The sequence below is a fragment of the Salmo salar genome, chromosome ssa11, assembly GCF_905237065.1.
Source record: "Salmo salar chromosome ssa11, Ssal_v3.1, whole genome shotgun sequence".
Classification (NCBI taxonomy): domain Eukaryota; kingdom Metazoa; phylum Chordata; class Actinopteri; order Salmoniformes; family Salmonidae; genus Salmo; species Salmo salar.
The window spans coordinates 104,445,159-104,467,362 of NC_059452.1; the positions used below are offsets into that span (position 1 = coordinate 104,445,159).

A 22,204-nucleotide genomic window follows, 5' to 3' on the forward strand; every position below is an offset into this window, starting at 1 on the left:
CCTTTCCTGCTAGTCACGCAACTCAGCATGGCAAGACCAGAGAGAGGGATGGATGGGGAGAGAAAGAGGGATGGGGGAGAGAGAGAGGGGAGAGAGAAAAGAAGGAGGGTGAGACAGGAAGAAGAAGAACAGGTTGGTGTGCTGGTCAGGGATTCATCTAACAGACACTAGAGAAGTATCCGTAAGAGTAGCAACAGGGGAATCAAGGCCAGTTCTGAAACTGCACAATGGAATTTAGACCTGAGTGGAAGTGTCTACACACAAGCACACAGCCACGCACATGTTACGGACGTCATGCCAAATCCTCCTGACTCGGCTCATACCTGGCTCTAACTCAGCACCTCTGCTTTGCTAACGCAAAAGTCAGGCAGAAGGGTACCAGGTGTTAGTACTAACATCACTGGTCTATAAGTCAGGCAGAAGGGTACCAGATGTTAACTGGTCTATAAGTCAGGCAGAAGGGTATCAGATGTTAACTGGTCTATAAGTCAGGCAGAAGGGTACCAGATGTTAACTGGTCTATAAGTCAGGCAGAAGGGTACCAGGTGTTAACTGGTCTATAAGTCAGGCAGAAGGCTACCAGGTGTTAACTGGTCTATAAGTCAGGCAGAAGGGTACCAGATGTTAACTGGTCTATAAGTCAGGCAGAAGGGTACCAGATGTTAACTGGTCTATAAGTCAGGCAGAAGGCTACCAGGTGTTAACTGGTCTATAAGTCAGGCAGAAGGGTACCAAATGTTAACTGGTCTATAAGTCAGGCAGAAGGGTACCAGATGTTAACTGGTCTATAAGTCAGGCAGAAGGGTACCAAATGTTAACTGGTCTATAAGTCAGGCAGAAGGGTACCAGATGTTAACTGGTCTATAAGTCAGGCAGAAGGGTACCAGATGTTAACTGGTCTATAAGTCAGGCAGAAGGCTACCAGGTGTTAACTGGTCTATAAGTCAGGCAGAAAGGTACCAGGTGTTAACTGGTCTATAAGTCAGGCAGAGGCTACCTGGTGTTAACTGGTCTATAAGTCAGGCAGAAGGGTACCAAATGTTAACTGGTCTATAAGTCAGGCAGAAGGGTACCAGGTGTTAACTGGTCTATAAGTCAGGCAGAAAGGTACCAGGTGTTAGTACTATCACTGGTCTATAAGTCAGGCAGAAGGGTACCAGGTGTTAACTGGTCTATAAGTCAGGCAGAAGGCTACCAGGTGTTAACTGGTCTATAAGTCAGGCAGAAGGGTACAAGGTGTTAACTGGTCTATAAGTCAGGCAGAAGGGTACCAGGTGTTAACTGGTCTATAAGTCAGGCAGAATGTGTTTGAACTTTCTGTAGCAGCAACATTCCCAGATACAGTATATATATGTGTGTGTGTGTGTGTGTGTGTGTGTGTGTGTGTGTGTGTGTGTGTGTGTGTGTGTGTGTGTGTGTGTGTGTGTGTGTGTGTTACTGGATGATTATAGAGGGTTAAGTAATGCTGACTGTACTGGATGATTATAGAGGGTTAAGTAATGCATTAGTTGTAGTAGTTAAGTTGTTGACTTGACGCTAGCTAATATGTTGACAACGATGTATGCTGTGTATAGCGATTAGCGTTTCTAAGATGAAGGTTTGGCTTGGAAAGGTTATTTCGCCTGGTCACAGACAGCTGATGCGTTGTGCACTGAAGTCCACAAGCGAAGGGAAAATGTGAAAGGAGGAGCGCGCATGGATGCGAGAAGGAATACAACGTGGCTGCTATGAAAGTGAACTGTGTTTGCGTGTGATCATGGGGTGTATTCGTTCCGACGATTCTGTTGCAAAACGTTTCTTAAACAAAAGCAAACGGAATGAAACTGGGATAAACATACCTGAATTCGACCAATAGAAACTCTCATTTGCAACTGTTGGACTAATGAATACATCCCAGATCAGCTAGATGCAGAGAGGTGATACTGATGGACTAATGAATACATCCCAGATCAGCTAGATGCAGAGAGGTGATACTGATGGACTAATGAATACATCCCAGATCAGCTAGATACAGAGAGGTGATACTGATGGACTAATGAATACATCCCAGATCAGCTAGATGCAGGCAAGAGTGTGCGAGGCGGCGTTGAATGTGTCAACGTTTGTCACCTTGATTATTCTATTTTCTCTAGACCTGTGTGCACCTACGTTGTAAACTTTCATTCATAGGCTAGGTTGTAGCAACCTCATGATGGGTACAGAGAACATGTGAGTATTATGTAGTAGCCTAAACCTACCGATGTTACATTGAACTGGGTGAATGGAATATGAATGACAGTCATCCAATATGCTGTAAAATAAATAAGGCCACACTCATTAAAATGATCATCTTCCTCCCTCATCATAAACGGCACCGACCGCCACTGGTGTGTGTGCGTGTGTGTGTGTGTGTGTGTGTGTGTGTGTGTGTGTGTGTGTGTGTGTGTGTCTCAGCTGAGGCAGTTTTGGACATTCTGTAACCTCATCTCTCCCAGATATGGCAGCTTTTCAGGGTTGTAGGATCAGGGCTGTAGGATCAGGGCTGTAGGATCAGGGCTGTAGGACCAGGGCTGTAGGATCAGGGCTGTAGGATCAGGGCTGTAGGATCAGGGCTGTAGGACCAGGGCTGTAGGATCAGGGTTGTAGGATCAGGGCTGTAGGATCAGGGCTGTAGGACCAGGGCTGTAGGATCAGGGCTGTAGGATCAGGGCTGTAGGACCAGGGCTGTTGCATCAGGGCTGTAAGATCAGGGCTGTAAGACCAGGGCTGTAGGACCAGGGCTGTTGCATCAGGGCTGTAGGACCAGGGCTGTAGGACCAAGGCTGTAGGTTCAGGGCTGTAGGACCTGGGCTGTAGATTCAGGGCTGTAGGACCAGGGTTGTTGAGGAGAGTGTATAGAGCCAACAGACACATAGGTAAGGGTTGTTGAGGAGAGTAGAGCCTAGAGCCTGGAGGTGAGGCCCTCTTTCTCTGGTGCTCTGCCCCCAGGAAACTGCTCCTAACCTGGCTAGAGCCTGGAGGTGAGGCCCTCTTTCTCTGGTGCTCTGCCCCCAGGAAACTGCTCCTAACCTGGCTAGAGCCTGGAGGTGAGGCCCTCTCTCTCTGGTGCTCTGCCCCCAGGAAACTGCTCCTAACCTGGCTAGAGCCTGGAGGTGAGGCCCTCTCTCTCTGGTGCTCTGCCCCCAGGAAACTGCTCCTATCCTGGCTAAACTGACCGGTTTCTCCCACGCTAAAGGGTTTTTAATGAAGGGAGACTCTGACACAGGCTTGCGTCCCAGACGGCACCCTATTCTCATTTTAGTGCACTACTTTGGACCAGGACCTATGGTAGTACACTACTTTTGACCAGGGCCTATGGTAGTGCACTACTTTTGACCAGGACCTATAGTAGTACACTACTTTTGACCAGGGCCTATAGTAGTGCACTACTTTTGACCAGGGCCTATGGTAGTACACTTCTTTTGACCAGGGCCTATTGTAGTACACTACTTTGGACCAGGGCCTATGGTAGTACACTTCATTTGACCAGGGCCTATGGTAGTACACTACTTTTGACCAGGACCTATAGTAGTGCACTACTTTTGACCAGGACCTATAGGGCAGTGCACCGTATAGGGGATAGGATACCATCTGGACCTCAGACTCTGTCTCTACATCTTAACTGCTCAAAAGACCACTTTGATGACTTTTTAATTCCCTCAAATGGAATAACTTTTAAGAGAGAAAAGAAACAGACTCCAGTTTGTCAAAAGAGACTCCATTTATTCTCTGCTTTTTCAAATACATATACAGACGATTTCTGTTCTGTGTGCTGCTGAATCGTTGGCAGCAGTCTTCAATTTTGAATCCCATATGGCACCCTATTCACTATATAGTGCACTACTTTAGACCAGAGCCCTATGGCACCCTATTCCCTATATAGTGCACTACTTTAGACCAGAGCCCTAAGGCACCCTATTCCCTATATAGTGCACTATTTTAGACCAGAGCCCTATGGCACCCTATTCCCTATATAGTGCACTACTTTAGACCAGAGCCCTAAGGCACCCTATTCCCTATATATAGTGCACTACTTTAGACCAGAGCCCTATGGCACCCTATTCCCTATATATAGTGCACTACTTTAGACCAGAGCCCTATGGCACCCTATTCCCTATATATATATATATATATATATATATATATATATATATATATATATATAGTGCACTACTTTTGAATAGGGCTATACAGGGATTGGGGTGCCATTTGGGACTCATAGCGAGAGAACTACAACATGGAGGCGTTACAACTCAGATATGTTTGTGAGACGACACAATGGCACTGTGTTGACGGTCTGCTGCCATGAAGCCAGGCTCCTCCCATGTTTAGTGGTCTGACCAGGTTAGTGAGAGGCCAGGATTCCTCCCATGTTTAGTGGTCTGACCAGGTTAGTGAGAGGCCAGGATTCCTCCCATGTTTAGTGGTCTGACCAGGTTAGTGAGAGGCCAGGATTCCTCCCATGTTTAGTGGTCTGACCAGGTTAGTGAGAGGCCAGGATTCCTCCCATGTTTAGTGGTCTGACCAGGTTAGTGAGAGGCCAGGATTCCTCCCATGTTTAGTGGTCTGACCAGGTTAGTGAGAGGCCAGGATTCCTCCCATGTTTTTAAATGTAACCTTTATTTTAACTAGGCAAGTCAGTTAAGAACAAATTCTTATTTACAATGACGGCTCACCGGGGAACAGTGGGTTAACCTTTCGGTTAGTGGCCCAACGCTCTAACCACCAGGCTTCCTGCCGCCCGTTTAGTGGGCTGACAGAGTTAGAGGCAGGTTAGCGAGAGGCAAGCAGACAGTTGTTGGTATGGTAAAATTATATCATCAGGCATGCAGCACAGCAGAGTTAACCAAACTATCCCTTATGGTGCATTCAAGACAACTGGTAACTCGGGGGAAAAAAAACCTATGTAAAATCATGACGTCAGTGATCTTCAGGTCGGAAAGTCAAAGCTCTAGAAAGATGCCCGAGTTTCTGACTTGGAATTCTAAGTTGTATAACCGTTCAAAACAATTTTTCCGCAATCGGAGATGTTTTTTTTGAAGAGTTCGCAGTTGTTTTGAACGCACTGAATTCGAAAGTCTGAGATTTCCGAGGATCCGAGTTCCCAGTTGATTTGAAAGCAGCATGTGAGGAACAGGAGAGCATTACATTGCTGCTGATCACCCCTTACTGACTCAACACAGACTGAACTAAACAACAGGAAGGGTAATACTGGAGAAGACAGTCTGTGTGTCCCAATTGGCACCATATTACCTATATAGTGCCCTCTGAACAGAACTCTCTGAACAGAACTCTCTGAACAGAACCCTCTGGTCAGAACCCTCTGAACAGAACCCTCTGGTCAGAACCCTCTGGTCAGAACTCTCTGAACAGAACCCTCTGAACAGAACTCTCTGAACAGAACTCTCTGAACAGAACCCTCTGAACAGAACTCTCAACAGAACTCTCTGGTCAGAACTCTGAACAGAAACCCTCTGGTCAGAACTCTCTGGTCAGAACCCTCTGGTCAGAACCCTCTGGTCAGAACTCTCTGGTCAGAACCCTCTGGTCAAAAGTAGTGCATTATACAGGGAATAGGGTGCCATTTGGGATACATATAGTGTTGCGGTAAAGCTGTGTGCCTCTGGCCTGCTAGGTTAACAGATGTCCAGGACAGAGCCCAAACAATGGGAGCGTGGAGAGGACACAGAGAGGACACAGAGGGTGTGGTGATGAGAGAAACACATGGACCCTGAATAACCTCCTCTATACCTACCCTACCTCCTGGTAAAATACATCTAACAACAGATCTAGAACTGTAGCACTGAAACCATAGAAATAGAATGCATAGATAGAACACACAGTATGTTGATTTTGAAAGCAACCATTTGGGAGCGTGACAGGTCTAATTGAAGTTAAATTATTGTGCTGCTACCTTTAAAAGTAGTTGTGTAAAACCTTCTAACCATTCTACAATCTATGTTCTATGCATTGTATTTCTATGGTACGAAGTTGAACCACTTCACAGTTACAAGTCATCATACGGAGCGATGACATCACATCATTGACCTTTGTGTTGAGCCGGAAGCACTTCATACAAAAGACACAAGAGGTGAACAGGAAATGGAATTCTCCATTAATTCCAGAGAGAATGTGTTCTGCAGTGTAAGCCAGTTTACTTATACTGAGTCTAGTGTATATGTCACAGGCGGGATCTGAACCCTGGTCTCCAACATGGAAAACCAACATCTTAATCGTTAAGCCAAGAGGACATTCCCTCTTGGACCTGGGGTGACACAGATTTCCATCACAAGAACCGTGAGTCCGGGTTCACCTCCGCTACATATCAGTTATAACAGTTTACTAACAAGGAGGACAGGTCTGGTTTTGGTGACAGAGTTTGAAGGCAGTGACCAATGATCTCTGATCGTCTTTGCCGGGATTTTGAGAAGATTTTCATTTTGACAAAAAAAAAAAAAAAACGTTTTTTTTTTTTTTCAGATACAATACAGCATGGTGAAAAGTGAACGTGGTTGCCTGCTGTCAACATGGCCAACAGTTAATTTCCTTCATATAAATAATTATCAAAACACAAAATGTTCCCCACTCACTCACGTCACAAATGTCACGAGTCCACAAAGACACAAGACGGTGGCTCTAAAATCTATGACAGGAAAACACATAGATAATGTGGCTAGCGTACATACACATACATACAAATATACATATATCTAAATAGAATGAAACGATATCCTGGCATTTCAAATCAGAAATCAAAGGTCAATATAAAAATAGATAAAAAATACAACCAAAAGAAAATAATACGTCTTCCGTAGCAACAAAGGAAAACATTAGCCTCAGTCCCCGTTTCCAATGTACAAAACACTGGCTAGTTTATAATGTATTTTTCAACACACGTGTACTTGGTCCATTGGATCCACAGAAGGGGAAACGTCAGCCATTTTGAAAGCAGCCATTTTGTTTGTGAGACCACCACAATGGAATACTGAAGTCTTTAATTGAGATCTAGAACGTAAAGAGACGGATGTCAAAGAGAGGAATAGTGGAATCCTTTATCTCTCTGACCAGCCAGCGAGGAGTGACCTGAAAACTACTGAAAATCTACTGTGTCTACAGACTTCATGACAGAGGGCCTTCTGTCTGCAGGGAGGGTCAGTCTACAGCCGATACGTCAGTTTATCTCTACTGAGGACCTTCTGTCTGCAGGGAGGGTCAGTCTGCAGCCGATACGTCAGTTTATCTCTACTGAGGACCTTCTGTCTGCAGGGAGGGTCAGTCTACAGCCGATACGTCAGTTTATCTCTACTGAGGACCTTCTGTCTGCAGGGAGGGTCAGTCTGCAGCCGATACGTCAGTTTATCTCTACTGAGGACCTTCTGTCTGCAGGGAGGGTCAGTCTGCAGCCGATACGTCAGTTTATCTCTACTGAGGACCTTCTGTCTGCAGGGAGGGTCAGTCTGCAGCTGCAGGGTTGGATCCAAGTCATGGTTGTTCGAAGCCGAGAGGTTGGGTAATCTCCTAACCCTGTGGCAATTCTCAGAGGCCTGCGTCATGATGTACAAGTGGGGGAGGAGAGGGCTGGTCTGTTGTCAATGCTAACCTCCCCCAACCCCACAACATGGTCCACCTCTCCATAGAGAGATATCTAGGTCATAGGGTGAGAAATTACATCCTGTAGAAAATGATAATCCACATGTCCCCTTCAGAAAAGAGGGTGAATGTGACCTCTCACATCTTCTTGAGCATCATCTTGGCAATCACTCGGTCGCACAAATACAAAATGTTCCCACACTATATTCCTCTTCCGTTATGAAGAAATATGGCCGAAAACTCATCTGAGAAACTACATCAGAGAAACATGTCTCTAAAGCCGTAAACACTTCCTTCATCTCCTCATCTGTCCTAGGAGCTGATATAAGGCTCAGGATCTGAGAACCAATCACATTGTCAGATTATTTAAAAAAAAACTACATCAGAGAAACATGTCTCTAAAGCCAAAAACACTTCCTTCAACTTCCTCACGTGTCATAGGAGCTGATATAACATCCAGATCTCAGCACCCTTTACTTTGTCATATGATAAAACATAAATTATAGAAACGTCTGTAAAAACCCTAAAACAACCTCATCCTCAGATCCTCATCTCGTGGTCGGGGTCCAGCGAAGGTTCCCTGGTACTGATCATGGAGGTCAAGGGGCCTTGGGTGACTCCGAAGGGGGAGACGGCGGGGGAGCGGGCTGCGAGGGGGGAGAGAGAGGGGGAGAAGCTGGGGGACATGGCTGCTGAGGAGATGGAGCCCTCGTGGCTGATGGGGGACCGTCGTAAGGTGGCCAGGTGGGGGAAGGTGCGTCCGATGACAGGGACCTTCGGGGGGACGGACTTGGCCCCAGGGTGGGCGACGGCGGTGATGAGGGGCGGTGGGTCGATGCGAGGCTTGGGGTCCGTCTTGGCTTTGGGCTGGAAGGGCTGGCGTGGGTTGGTCTGGTTCTGTGGGGCTGTCTCGTCTTTGAGCCTGGCGATCTCTGTGAAGACGTTGGCTAGTGGTTGGAACTGAGGGCACCAGTTGAGCAGGTAGTCCCAGTTATAACTGCCCCTTAGCTCTTCGTCACTGGCCACTATGGCTGTCAGAGACCCGTCCACCGAGGGCTTCCCGTCCTCTGGGAAGGCGTAATCTTTAGGATGGGAGATATTGAGTCCCCTCCCCACCCCTAGGTACCCTCCTCCCAGCTCGTCTCTGTAGACAGGTAGCTGTCCAGACAGCATGGTTCCACTGAGACTCCCTCCCAGCTTCTTGCCTTTGAACCAGGTGCTTCCTTCCAGGGCGGCCGGCTCACAGGAGATGTCCGACAGCTGGTCAGCGTCCTGCTGGATGCCAGAGTCCGGCCCGCGGGCTGAGATGTGCTCCTGCATGGACGAGGAGATGGACGCTACGCGTGGGTACTCGTTGATCATCCTGATCTCGTCGTCTTCCGCCGCCTCGGCTGAGCCACGCCCGCTGGAGTGTGAGGGGTCAAGGGAACCCCCCCGGGGGTAGGGCCCGGCCCCTGCTCCACCTCGGTCGCCGGCGTACCCTGGTAACGTCTGATGATAGATCCTCTCAGATCCTCCAGATTTGGAATCGTCCAGTTTCTGCAGACTGGTTCCCGAGGCAACGGCACTGTTGTCCCGTCCTTTGTTCTTCCTGCGTCTCTTTGACTTGATCAGGAAAATGACCACAGCCATGACCACCAGTAGCACGACAACCCCCAGGGATACGGCGATGATGATAATCAGCAGGACGTTGAGGTCTGCCCCGAGGCCGAAGGACGTGTTGGTCACATCGATGGTCAGCTGGGCCGTGGTGACCCGGGACGTATCCAGAGGGCTGTGGGCGTTAACGTCCAGAGTCATGGTCCTGGTCTCCCTTTTGGACCGCCCCCCTAACCCGCTGCTGCTGCTGCGACTAGAAGACCCGTCCATCTTGAGGAAAACCACCCCGGTTGTTTTGTTGACGTCAAAGTACAGGGAGGAGCTTGGGAGCGAGAAGAGGACGATACCGTCTACACCTCCGTCCTCGTCGTTTGCCTGGACCTGTCCAATGCTCTGGCCCCTCTTCGCCCCCTCTGGAACCTCAAAGGAGAACTCTGGGGAGATGAAGAGTGGGTCGTACTCATCCTCACCGGTCACGTACACCTGGACCGTCACCGTGGCCGAATGGTTACCGGCGTCCATCGCCAGAGCAACGAAATTAAATGAGTTGACCTTCTCAAAGTCAAAAGTCATCTTAGCCCTGACCTCTCCTGAACTCTGGTCCACGGTGAAGGCCTCTCGCCCTGTAACTCCTGACCCTTGACCTCGCTCCACCATGTAGTATCTCAGCTGGCCGTACATCCCAGTGTCGTGGTCTATGGCGTGGAGTATGGTCACGGCTGAGTTGACCGGCTGGTTCTCTCTGATGCTAGCCATCAGAGTCTCGATGGGGAAGAACGGACTGTTATCATTCACATCTTTGACCTCTACGCTGATCGGGGTCAGGGCAACGTGACCGTGGCCATCCGAGGCCTGGACGATGACCACGTGGGAGGACTGGTGCTCGCGGTCGAGCTGTCGCTGTAACCGCAGCGCCCCGGTCCACTGGTCGATCGTGAACAGGTCCATCTCATCGCCTGAGCTGATACTGTACTGGACCTCTGCGTTGGGGGCCGAGTCTGGGTCTGGGGGAAAGTGAGAGATGGAGGGAGAGATGAGGGGGGGAGAGAAAGACAGAAAGAAAAGCATTTAACAGTGTCATAATAAAACAAACAGATGCTTGCAGCTGCACAACAAGAACGATATAAAGATACGGAGATATTTCAGGAAAAAAAATGGTCTTCATTTTCACCCCCCCATCTCCTCTCCACCGTTTTAATTTCTAACTCCATAGTGTAATTATTTATCATCACCTGAGGCGGTCAATGTGTATATTTGTGTGTGTGTGTGTGTGTGTGTGTGCCTATTCCCTCACCTGTGGCAGTGAGTCGTATTATCTCTGTCCCGGCGCCCGCTCCTTCACTCAGTGACACAGCGTACTCCGCCCTGCCGAACGCCGGCGGGTTATCGTTTACATCACCAACGGTTATCACCGCGGCAACACTAGAACTTCGCTGTGGAACCCCTCTGTCCGACACCACCACCGTCAGGTTATAGAGGGGCACGGCCTCGAAGTCCAGCACCTCGGCCAATAGGAGGGTCCCTACGGTCTGGAAGCCCCGCCCCTCCAGGAAGCGCACGCTGCTCTCGATTTGGAAGACGTTCCCAGTGTTGCCATTGGCAATGGTGAAGTCGAAGCCGCAGTTGTCCCGAGAGAAATCAGCGTCCATGGCCTCCAGGGTCAGGATGGTCGCCCCGGGGATGGAGTCCTCCAACACCGTCGCCCTGGAAACACAATGATCAGAATAAATCATTTGGATCAGAATAATAATGAATTGGTAACACTTAACATTAACATATTATATGTTACATTTACATGCATAGTATTTATTAGCTGCATGTATCTATAGGGCCCTAAAGGGTTCCCGAGTGGTACAGCGGTCTAAGGCACTGTATCTCAGTGCTAGAGGCGTCACCACAGACCCTGGTTCGATCCCAGGCTGTATCACAACTGGCCGTGATCGGGAGTGCCATAGGGTGGGGCACAATTCGTCCAGATTAGGGGAGGGTTTGGCCGGGGTAGGCCGTCATTGTAAAATAAGAATTTGTTCTTAACTGACCTGCCTGGTTAAATTATTTTATAGAGTAACTAGCTTCATATATCTGTAGAGTAACTAGCTTCATATATCTATAGAGTAACTAGCTTCATAAATCTATAGAGTAACTAGCTTCATATATCTATAGAGTAACTAGCTTCATAAATCTATAGAGTAACTAGCTTCATATATCTATAGAGTAACTAGCTTCATAAATCTATAGAGTAACTAGTTTCATATATCTATAGAGTAACTAGCGTCATATATCTATAGAGTAACTAGCTTCATAAATCTATAGAGTAACTAGCTTCATATATCTATAGAGTAACTAGCTTCATAAATCTATAGAGTAACTAGCTTCATATATCTATAGAGTAACTAGCTTCATAAATCTATAGAGTAACTAGCTTCATATATATATAGAGTAACTAGCTTCATAAATCTATAGAGTAACTAGCTTCATATATCTGTAGAGTAACTAGCTTCATAAATCTATAGAGTAACTAGCTTCATATATCTATAGAGTAACTAGCTTCATATATCTATAGAGTAACTAGCTTCATACATCTATAAAGTAACTAGCTTCATATATCTATAGAGTAACTAGCTTCATATATCTATAGAGTAACTAGCTTCATAAATCTATAGAGTAACTAGCTTCATATATCTTTAGAGTAACTAGCTTCATATATATCTATAGAGTAACTAGCTTCATATATATATATATAGAGTAACTAGCTTCATATATCTATAGAGTAACCAGACTCATTTGAAACATGCCAGCATATGCTAGATACAGAAACTGCTGAAAGCCAATGAATCTGTGCAGGATCTACCCTTTATCATGATAAAAAGATGACAGCCACCTATTGGTAGATGACAGGACCTACCTGTACTCTGATTGGTGGAAAACAGGACCTACCTGTACTTCAATTGGTGGAAGACGGGACCTAGCTGTACTCTGATTGGTGGAAGACGGGACCTAGCTGTACTCTGATTGGTGGAAGACGGGACCTAGCTGTACTCTGATTGGTGGAAGACGGGACCTAGCTGTACTCTGATTGGTGGAAGACGGGAGCGCTGTGACCTACCTGTACTCTGATTGGTGGAAGACAGGAGCGTTGTCGTTGACGTCTGATAGCTGGACCTGTACTGTGGTGACGGAGGAGAGGGGCGGGGATCCCCCGTCACAGGCTGCGATGACCACGCTGACAGACGGGTTCTCTGGGTCAAACTCTGCCCTCTCCCTGATGAACAGGGTGCCTGTCGGGAGACAAGATAAATAATTTGAAAAGTTTTGAATAAAACATAGGTTTGAAACCCATTCACTTGGACTTCACCTATACGCCAGTCCTATTCAGTCCTTTTAAAATGTGTATTTTAGTCATTTAGCAGACACTCTTATCCGGAGCGACTAATTTTTGTGCCGAGTCGGCTCGGGGATTCAAACCAGCAAACTTTCAGTTACTGGCTCAACGCTCTTAACTGCTAAACTACCTGCCGTCAGAATACAACAACAGCCTGCCGTACAGAAGATAGTTTCTCCATGGTAACAGCACGGCAGTGGTAACAACAGTAATGTGTCTTTGTTCTGTGTGTGTGTGTGTGTGTGTGTGTGTGTGAACTGTAGGAAAGAGAATTGAATCCCGTACCATTGCTGGGGTCGACGTAGAAGCCACCGTGCGTTGATGACGTCACTGTGTAGGTGACCTTTCCATTCTCCCCCGAATCGCGGTCAGTCGCCGTCACCGTGACAACGGGACTGCCTGGCGGGGAATGTTCTGGCAGTGTTACCTGGGAAACACAGACACAGCTTTAACACCCCATAATAGTCAACACAACAACACAACAATCAACATAAATCTAACCAAATAAATAGAAGGTATACCACCTCCTCTGGTGAAACTGAGTTCCTGATAACTCAACTACAGGATGAAAATAGACAGGACTGTCAGTAAAGAGAGGGAAATTTAAAGGTACAGGAAACGGATGAGTCTCAAATGGCACCCTATTCCCTTCAAAGTGCACTAGTTTTGACCAGAGCCCTAAGGGGACTGTACACTATAAATAGGGAATAGGGTGCAATAGGGTTCTGGTCTAAAGTAGTACACTATATATAGGGAATAGGGTGCCATAGGGCTCTGGTCTAAAGTAGTGCACTATATATAGGGAATAGGGTGGCATTTGGGACACACAACAATGTTTAATTATGTTGTTGTTAGCCTGTGGTAAAAGTGAAATTCATATCTTGTCTACAGTTGTAAACATTGTTTTGTTGTTAATCTGCAGTAAAGCTGAAGTCATATCCTGTTTACAATAGTAAACGTAATGAGCTCATATTAACGTTTCCCCAACCCAACGACACAGTCGTGATTAGACTTGACTTTTATCACCCCCCTCAGTGTGTGTGTGTGTGTGTGCGCGCGCGTGTGTGTGTGTGTCCCTGCATTTGCATTCATACGTGTGCTAGTGTGTGTATATGTGTGTGCAGGTGCTTTAATACATCCTGAGTGTCCTGGGAGCTATAACCTTGAGAAGCTAATTTTCCCCGCTGTTTATCAAGTTTAACTAGGTGTGAAGAACTGGAGAGGTAAACGCCTTCTGGTTGACATGTTTAGTGGGCACCTCCTGCCCCTCTCTCCTGCCCCTCTCTCCTGCCCCTCTCTCCTGCCCCTTTCAACAGATGACGTGGGGACATACATCTACTGTAACACCAAGGCGTTGTCCCAAAATTGCCACTCTATTCCCTATATAGTGCACTACTTTAGACCAGAGCCCTATGGCACCCTATTCCCTATGTAGTGCACTACATTAGACCAGAGCCCTATGGCACCCTATTCCCTATATAGTGCACTGCTTTAGACCAGAGACCTATGGAACCCCATTCCCTATATATAGTGCACTACTTTTGACTAGAGCCTTATGGGTAAAAAATAGTGCACTGTTTAGCGAATAGGGTGCCATTTGAGATAAACACCCAGGGGACAAGGACCCCTTCTCTCCTTCACTACAGACCAGGGGACGAGGACCCCTTCTCTCCTTTACTACAGACCAGGGGATGAGGACCCCTTCTCTCCTTTACTACAGACCAGGGGACGAGGACCCCTTCTCTCCTTCACTACAGACCAGGGGACAAGGACCCCTTCTCTCCTTCACTACAGACCAGGGGACAAGGACCCCTTCTCTCCTTCACTACAGACCAGGGGACAAGGACCCCTTCTCTCCTTTACTACAGACCAGGGGACGAGGACCCCTTCTCTCCTTTACTACAGACCAGGGGACGAGGACCCCTTCTCTCCTTCACTACAGACCAGGGGACAAGGACTCCTTCTCTCCTTTACTACAGACCAGGGGACGAGGACCCCTTCTCTCCTTTATTACAGACCAGGGGACAAGGACCCCTTCTCTCCTTTACTACAGACCAGGGGACGAGGACCCCTTCTCTCCTTTACTACAGACCAGGGGACAAGGACCCCTTCTCTCCTTCACTACAGACCAGGGGACAAGGACCCCTTCTCTCCTTTACTACAGACCAGGGGACGAGGACCCCTTCTCTCCTTTATTACAGACCAGGGGACAAGGACCCCTTCTGTCCTTTACTACAGACCAGGGGACAAGGACCCCTTCTCTCCTTTACTACAGACCAGGGGACGAGGACCCCTTCTCTCCTTCACTACAGACCAGGGGACAAGGACCCCTTCTTTCCTTTACTACAGACCAGGGGACGAGGACCCCTTCTCTCCTTTATTACAGACCAGGGGACAAGGACCCCTTCTCTCCTTTACTACAGACCAGGGGACGAGGACCCCTTCTCTCCTTTACTACAGACCAGGGGACAAGGACCCCTTCTCTCCTTTACTACAGACCAGGGGACAAGGACCCCTTCTCTCCTTCACTACAGACCAGGGGACAAGGACCCCTTCTCTCCTTTATTACAGACCAGGGGACGAGGACCCCTTCTCTCCTTTACTACAGACCAGGGGACGAGGACCCCTTCTCTCCTTTACTACAGACCAGGGGACGAGGACCCCTTCTCTCCTTCACTACAGACCAGGGGACAAGGACCCCTTCTCTCCTTCACTACAGACCAGGGGACGAGGACCCCTTCTCTCCTTCACTACAGACCAGGGGACAAGGACCCCTTCTCTCCTTCACTACAGACCAGGGGACAAGGACCCCTTCTCTCCTTTATTACAGACCAGGGGACAAGGACCCCTTCTCTCCTTCACTACAGACCAGGGGACAAGGACCCCTTCTCTCCTTCACTACAGACCAGGGGACAAGGACCCCTTCTCTCCTTTATTACAGCTGCGGAGGAAAACAGACCATACAGGAACTGGACAATATCTTGTTGTTATAAAACAAACTACTGCTATGAGAACAAATGTTACTTCTAAGATATAACTAAATGTTTTTGTGTAGTAGTAGTAGTAGTAGTAGTAGTAGTAGTAATAGTAGCAGTAGCAGTAGTTAGTAGTAGTAGTAGTAGCAGTAGTTAGTAGTAGCAGTAGCAGTAGTAGTAGCAGTAGTAGTAGCAGTAGTAGTAGTTAGTAGTAGTAGTTAGTAGTAGGTGTTAGTAGTAGTAGTAGCAGCAGTAGTTAGTAGTAGGTGTTAGTAGTAGTAGTTGTAGTAGTTAGTAGTAGTAGTAGTTAGTAGTAGTAGCAGTAGTTAGTAGTAGTAGTAGCAGTAGTTAGTAGCAGTAGTAAGTAGTAGTAGTAGTAGTGGCAGCAGTAGTAGTAGCAGTAGTTATTAGTAGTAGTTAGTAGTAGTTGTAGTTAGTAGTAGTTAGTAGTAGTAGTAGTAGCAGTAGCTAGTAGTAGTTGCAGTTAGTAGTAGTTGTAGTTAGTAGTAGTTAGTAGTAGTAGTAGTAAGTAGTTGTAGTTAGTAGTAGTAGTAGTAGCAGTAGTAGTTGTAGTTGGTAGCAGTAGTAGTTAGTAGTAGTAGTAGTAGTTAGTAGTAGTTGTAGTTAGTAGTAGTTGTAGTTAGTAGTAGTTGTAGTAGTATTAGTAGTTAGTAGTAGTAGTAGTAGCAGTAGTAGTTAGTAGTAGTTGTAGTTAGTAGTAGCAGTAGTAGTTAGTAGTAGTTGTAGTTAGTAGTAGTTAGTAGTAGTATTAGTAGTTAGTAGTAGCAGTAGTAGTAGTTATTAGTAGTATTAGTAGTTAGTAGTAGCAGTAGTAGTAGTTAGTAGTAGTATTATTAGTTAGTAGTAGTAGCAGTAGTAGTTAGTAGTAGTAGTTAGTAGTAGTTGTAGTTAGTAGTAGTTGTAGTTAGTAGTAGTTAGTAGTAGTCAGTAGTAGTATTAGTAGTTAGTAGTAGTTAGTATTAGTTGTTAGTAGCAGTAGTTAGTAGTAGTAGTAGTTTTAGCTAGTAGTAGTTGTAGCTAGTAGTAGCAGTAGTAGTTAGTAGTAGTTGTAGTTAGTAGTAGCAGTAGTAGTTAGTAGTAGTTGTAGTTAGTAGTAGCAGTAGTAGTAGTAGTAGTAGTTAGTAGTAGTTGTAGTTAGTAGTAGTTGTAGTTGTAGTTAGTAGTTAGTAGTAGTAGTAGTGGTAGTTAGTAGTAGTAGTTAGTAGTAGTAGTAGTAGTAGTTAGTAGTAATAGTAGTTAGTAATAGCTTGGTGTTTGTGGGGTTATGAAGGTGGACCAATTGATTGTTAGATTGATTGGTTGATTGATCATCACCTGGTATAGATTGTGTGTGAACGCCGTAATGTGTGAATTGATTGATTGACTGATTGATAAATGAACTGATTGATTAACAGTTACCTGGTATAGATTGTGTGTGAACGCCGTAACGTGTGAATTGATTGATTGACTGATTGATAAATGAACTGATTGATTAACAGTTACCTGGTATAGATCGTGTGTGAACACAGGAGCGTTATCATTGACGTCCTCCACCAGTATGGTGATATTAGCCTCAGTCTGGTGCTGGGAGTCAGTAGCCATGACGGTCAGTGTGTACCAGGTCCTGTCCTCGTAGTCCAGAGGCGCGGTCAGAGACACACCTCCACTGTAGCGGTGGATCCCAAACTTCCCCTGGGACGACCCGTCCAGCTGGAGGCTGTAGGACAGGGCCGGGCTGGAGTCCACGTCATTACCTGTTACCAAGGTGATCTCTGTGCCGATCAGGGTGTCTAGGGATGGGAGGGGGGTGGAGGAATGGATAGGAGACAGAGACATGTTACTGAGAGTGTTGAAGGGTTAGGATATACCGTGCAGTACATTCAGAAAGTATTCAGACCGCTTGTCTTTTTCCACATTTTGTTATGTAACAGCCTTATTCTAAAATTGCTTAAATATTTTTTTTCCCCCTCATCAATCTACACATAATACCCCATAATGACAAAGCAAAGATATTTTTATTTGTTGTGCAAATGTGTATATATATATATATATATATATATATAAAAAATATATATATATCACATTTACATAAGTATTCAGACCCTTTACTCAGTACTTTGTTGAAGCACCTTTGGCAGCGATTACAGCCTAGAGTCTTCTTGGGTATGATGCTACAAGCTTGGCACACCTGTATTCGGGGAGTTTCTCCCATTCTTCTCTGTAGATCCTCTCAAGCTCTGTCAGGTTGGATGGGGAGTGTTGCTGCACAGCTATTTTCAGGTCTCTCCAGAGATGTTTGATCGGGTTCAAGTCCGGGCTCTGGCTGGGCCACTCAAGGACATTCAGAGACTTGTCCTGAAGCCACTCTGGCGTTGTCTTGGCTGTGTGCTTAGGGTCATTGTCCTGTTGGAAGGTGAACCTTCACCCCAGTCTGAGGTCCTGAGTGCTCTGGAGCAGGTTTTCATCAAGCATCTCACTGTACTTTGCTCCGTTCATCTTTCCCTCGATCCTGACTAGTCTCGTAGTCCCTGCCGCTGAAAAACATCCCCACAGCATGATGCTGCAACCACCATGCTTCACCGTAGGGATGGTGCCAGGTTTCCTCCAGATGTGACGCTTGGCATTCAGGCCAAACAGTTCCATCTTGTTTCTCATGGTCTGAGAGTCCTTCAGGTGCCTTTTGGCAAACTCCAAGTGGGGTGTCATGTGCCTTTTACTGAGGAGTGGCTTCCGTCTGGCCACTCTACCATAAAGGCCTGATTGGTGGAGTGCTGCAGAGATGGTTGTCCTTCTGGAAGGTTCTCCCATCTCCACAGAGGAACTCTGGAGCTCTGTCAGAATGACCATCGGGTTCTTGGTCACCTCCCTGACTGAGGTCCTTCTCCCCCGATTGCTCAGTTTGACCGGGTGGCCAGCTCTAGGAAGAGTCTTGGTGGTTCCAAACTTCTTCCATGTAGGAATGATGGAGGCTACTGTTTTCTTGTGGACCTTCAATACTGCTTAAATGTTTTGCTACCCTTCCCCAGATCTGTGCCTCGACACAATCCTGTTTCGGAACTCTACAGGCAATTCTTTGGACCGCATGGCTTGGTTTTTGCTCTGACATGCACTGTCAACTGTGGGACCTTATGTAGACAGGTGTGTGCCTTTCCAAATCATGTCCACTCAATTGAATGTACCACAGGTGGATGTACCACAGGTGGACTCTATATATATATATATATATATTTTATATTTTATAGCCCTTATTGCAATGAACTCCCTTCCATCTCATATTGCTCAAATAAACAGCAAACCTGGTTTAAAAAAACAGATAAAGCAACACCTCACGGCACAACGCCTTCCCCCTATTTGATCTAGATAGATTGTGTGTATGTATTGATATGTAGGCTACGTGGCCTTTTGTAAAATGTATGTAGTTCTGTCCTTGATCTGTTCTTGTCTACTGATGTTCTCTATTATGTTTCATGTTTTGTGTGGACTCCAGGAAGAGTAGCTGCTGCTTTTGCAAAAGCTAATGGAGATCCTAATAAAATACCCTAAATACCAATAAAGTTGTAGGAAAAGGTCTGGAATACCTATGTAAAAAAGTTTTTTATTTTTAATACATTTGCAAACATTTCTAAAAACCTGTTTTCGCTTTGTCATTATGGGGTATTGTGTGTAGATTGATGAGAGGAAAAATATATTTAATACATTTTAGAATAAGGCTGTAACGTAACAGAATGTGGAAAAGGTCAAGGGGTCGTGAATACATTCCGAATGCCCTGTACATGAGTCCTGTGCTACGTAAAGTGGCCTATTAGATATAAAGATGTTATATGAACGTATCATCGTACAGGTCAAAGGCCAAAGGTGACTCACTCTCAGGAATGCGGACCTCCCGGGGCAGAGGGATTGTTGGACTGTTGTCGTTGAGGTCTACGATGATCACTGTGAGTGTGGCCGAACCGGCCAATCGCGGGCTGCCCCTGTCCGTCGCTGTGACGACCAGCCTTTCGCCAAGACAAAACAAAACAATCATCAGTGTGATGGTCTGAGGTTCGTTACTCAGTGTGATGGTCTGAGGTTCATTACTCAGTGTGATGGTCTGAGGTTGAGGTTCGTTACTCAGTGTGATGGTCTGAGGTTCGTTACTCAGTGTGATGGTCTGAGGTTCGTTACTCAGTGTGATGGTCTGAGGTTCACTACTCAGTGTGATGGTCTGAGGTTCATTACTCAGTGTGATGGTCTGAGGTTCATTACTCAGTGTGATGGTCTGAGGTTCACTACTCAGTGTGATGGTCTGAGGTTCATTACTCAGTGTGATGGTCTGAGGTTCACTACTCAGTGTGATGGTCTGTGGTTCATTACTCAGTGTGATGGTCTGAGGCTCATTACTCAGTGTGATGGTCTGAGGTTCACTACTCAGTGTGATGGTCTGAGGTTCACTACTCAGTGTGATGGTCTGTGGTTCGTTACTCAGTGTGATGGTCTGAGGTTCGTTACTCAGTGTGATGGTCTGAGGTTCATTACTCAGTGTGATGGTCTGAGGTTCGTTACTCAGTGTGATGGTCTGAGGTTCGTTACTCAGTGTGATGGTCTGAGGTTCGTTACTCAGTGTGATGGTCTGAGGTTCATTACTCAGTGTGATGGTCTGAGGTTGAGGTTCACTACTCAGTGTGATGGTCTGAGGTTCACTACTCAGTGTGATGGTCTGAGGTTCGTTACTCAGTGTGATGGTCTGAGGTTCGTTACTCAGTGTGATGGTCTGAGGTTCATTACTCAGTGTGATGGTCTGAGGTTCATTACTCAGTGTGATGGTCTGAGGTTCATTACTCAGTGTGATGGTCTGAGGTTGAGGTTCGTTACTCAGTGTGATGGTCTGAGGTTCGTTACTCAGTGTGATGGTCTGAGGTTCGTTACTCAGTGTGATGGTCTGAGGTTCATTACTCAGTGTGATGGTCTGAGGTTCATTACTCAGTGTGATGGTCTGAGGTTCACTACTCAGTGTGATGGTCTGAGGCTCATTACTCAGTGTGATGGTCTGAGGTTCATTACTCAGTGTGATGGTCTGAGGTTAAGATTCGTTACTCAGTGTGATGGTCTGAGGTTCGTTACTCAGTGTGATGGTCTGAGGTTGAGGTTCGTTACTCAGTGTGATGGTCTGAGGTTCGTTACTCAGTGTGATGGTTTGAGGTTCATTACTCAGTGTTTTGGTCTGAGGTTCATTACTCAGTGTGATGGTCTGAGGTTCATTACTCAGTGTGATGGTCTGAGGTTCATTACTCAGTGTGATGGTCTGAGGTTCGTTACTCAGTGTGATGGTTTGAGGTTAAGATTCGTTACTCAGTGTGATGGTCTGAGGTTCATTACTCAGTGTGATGGTCTGAGGCTCATTACTCAGTGTGATGGTCTGAGGTTGAGGTTCGTTACTCAGTGTGATGGTCTGAGGTTCGTTACTCAGTGTGATGGTCTGAGGTTCATTACTCAGTGTGATGGTCTGAGGCTCATTACTCAGTGTGATGGTCTGAGGTTCATGACTCAGTGTAATGGTCTGAGGTTCATTACTCAGTGTGATGGTCTGAGGTTCACTACTCAGTGTGATGGTTTGAGGTTCGTTACTCAGTGTGATGGTCTGAGGCTCATTACTCAGTGTGATGGTCTGAGGTTCATTACTCAGTGTGATGGTCTGAGGTTCACTACTCAGTGTGATGGTCTGAGGTTCACTACTCAGTGTGATGGTCTGTGGTTCATTACTCAGTGTGATGGTCTGAGGTTCATTACTCAGTGTGATGGTCTGAGGCTCATTACTCAGTGTGATGGTCTGAGGTTCATTACTCAGTGTGATGGTTTGAGGTTCATTACTCAGTGTGATGGTCTGAGGTTCATTACTCAGTGTGATGGTCTGAGGTTCGTTACTCAGTGTGATGGTCTGAGGGTCGTTACTCAGTGTGATGGTCTGAGGTTCGTTACTCAGTGTGATGGTCTGAGGTTAAGATTCGTTACTCAGTGTGATGGTCTGAGGTTCATTACTCAGTGTGATGGTCTGAGGTTCATTACTCAGTGTGATGGTCTGAGGTTGAGGTTCGTTACTCAGTGTGATGGTCTGAGGTTCGTTACTCAGTGTGATGGTCTGAGGTTAAGATTCGTTACTCAGTGTGATGGTCTGAGGTTCATTACTCAGTGTGATGGTCTGAGGTTGAGGTTCGTTACTCAGTGTGATGGTCTGAGGTTCGTTACTCAGTGTGATGGTCTGAGGCTCATTACTCAGTGTGATGGTCTGAGGTTCATGACTCAGTGTGATGGTCTGAGGTTCATTACTCAGTGTGATGGTCTGAGGTTCACTACTCAGTGTGATGGTCTGAGGTTCGTTACTCAGTGTGATGGTCTGAGGTTCATTACTCAGTGTGATGGTCTGAGGTTCACTACTCAGTGTGATGGTCTGAGGTTCACTACTCAGTGTGATGGTCTGAGGTTCGTTACTCAGTGTGATGGTCTGAGGTTCATTACTCAGTGTGATGGTTTGAGGTTCATTACTCAGTGTGATGGTCTGAGGTTCATTACTCAGTGTGATGGTCTGAGGTTGAGGTTCGTTACTCAGTGTGATGGTCTGAGGTTCGTTACTCAGTGTGATGGTCTGAGGCTCATTACTCAGTGT

At 46.4% G+C, this 22,204-nt stretch overlaps 1 protein-coding gene across 2 annotated transcripts in view; it reads right to left on the reverse strand.

Moving 5' to 3' along the window:
• Nucleotides 1-3,720: 3,720 nt before the first annotated feature.
• Nucleotides 3,721-22,204, reverse strand: part of dchs1b (dachsous cadherin-related 1b) — a 261,642-nt gene continuing 243,158 nt past the window's right edge. Inside the window, exons 28-34 of one of the 2 annotated variants that reach the window (XR_006757730.1) lie at nucleotides 19,429-19,559; nucleotides 17,068-17,354; nucleotides 12,875-13,016; nucleotides 12,314-12,485; nucleotides 10,502-10,911; nucleotides 7,272-10,211; nucleotides 3,721-7,151 (exon numbers count right to left, since the gene is read on the reverse strand). Coding sequence is in view for 1 of the 2 variants with exons in the window: in XM_045690242.1 (XP_045546198.1) it covers nucleotides 8,149-10,211; nucleotides 10,502-10,911; nucleotides 12,314-12,485; nucleotides 12,875-13,016; nucleotides 17,068-17,354; nucleotides 19,429-19,559 (3,205 nt within the window). In the remaining variant the exon portion in view is untranslated. Of the gene's footprint in view, nucleotides 10,212-10,501; nucleotides 10,912-12,313; nucleotides 12,486-12,874; nucleotides 13,017-17,067; nucleotides 17,355-19,428; nucleotides 19,560-22,204 lie in introns of both variants that reach the window. The other variant, XM_045690242.1, reaches the window with a different exon arrangement.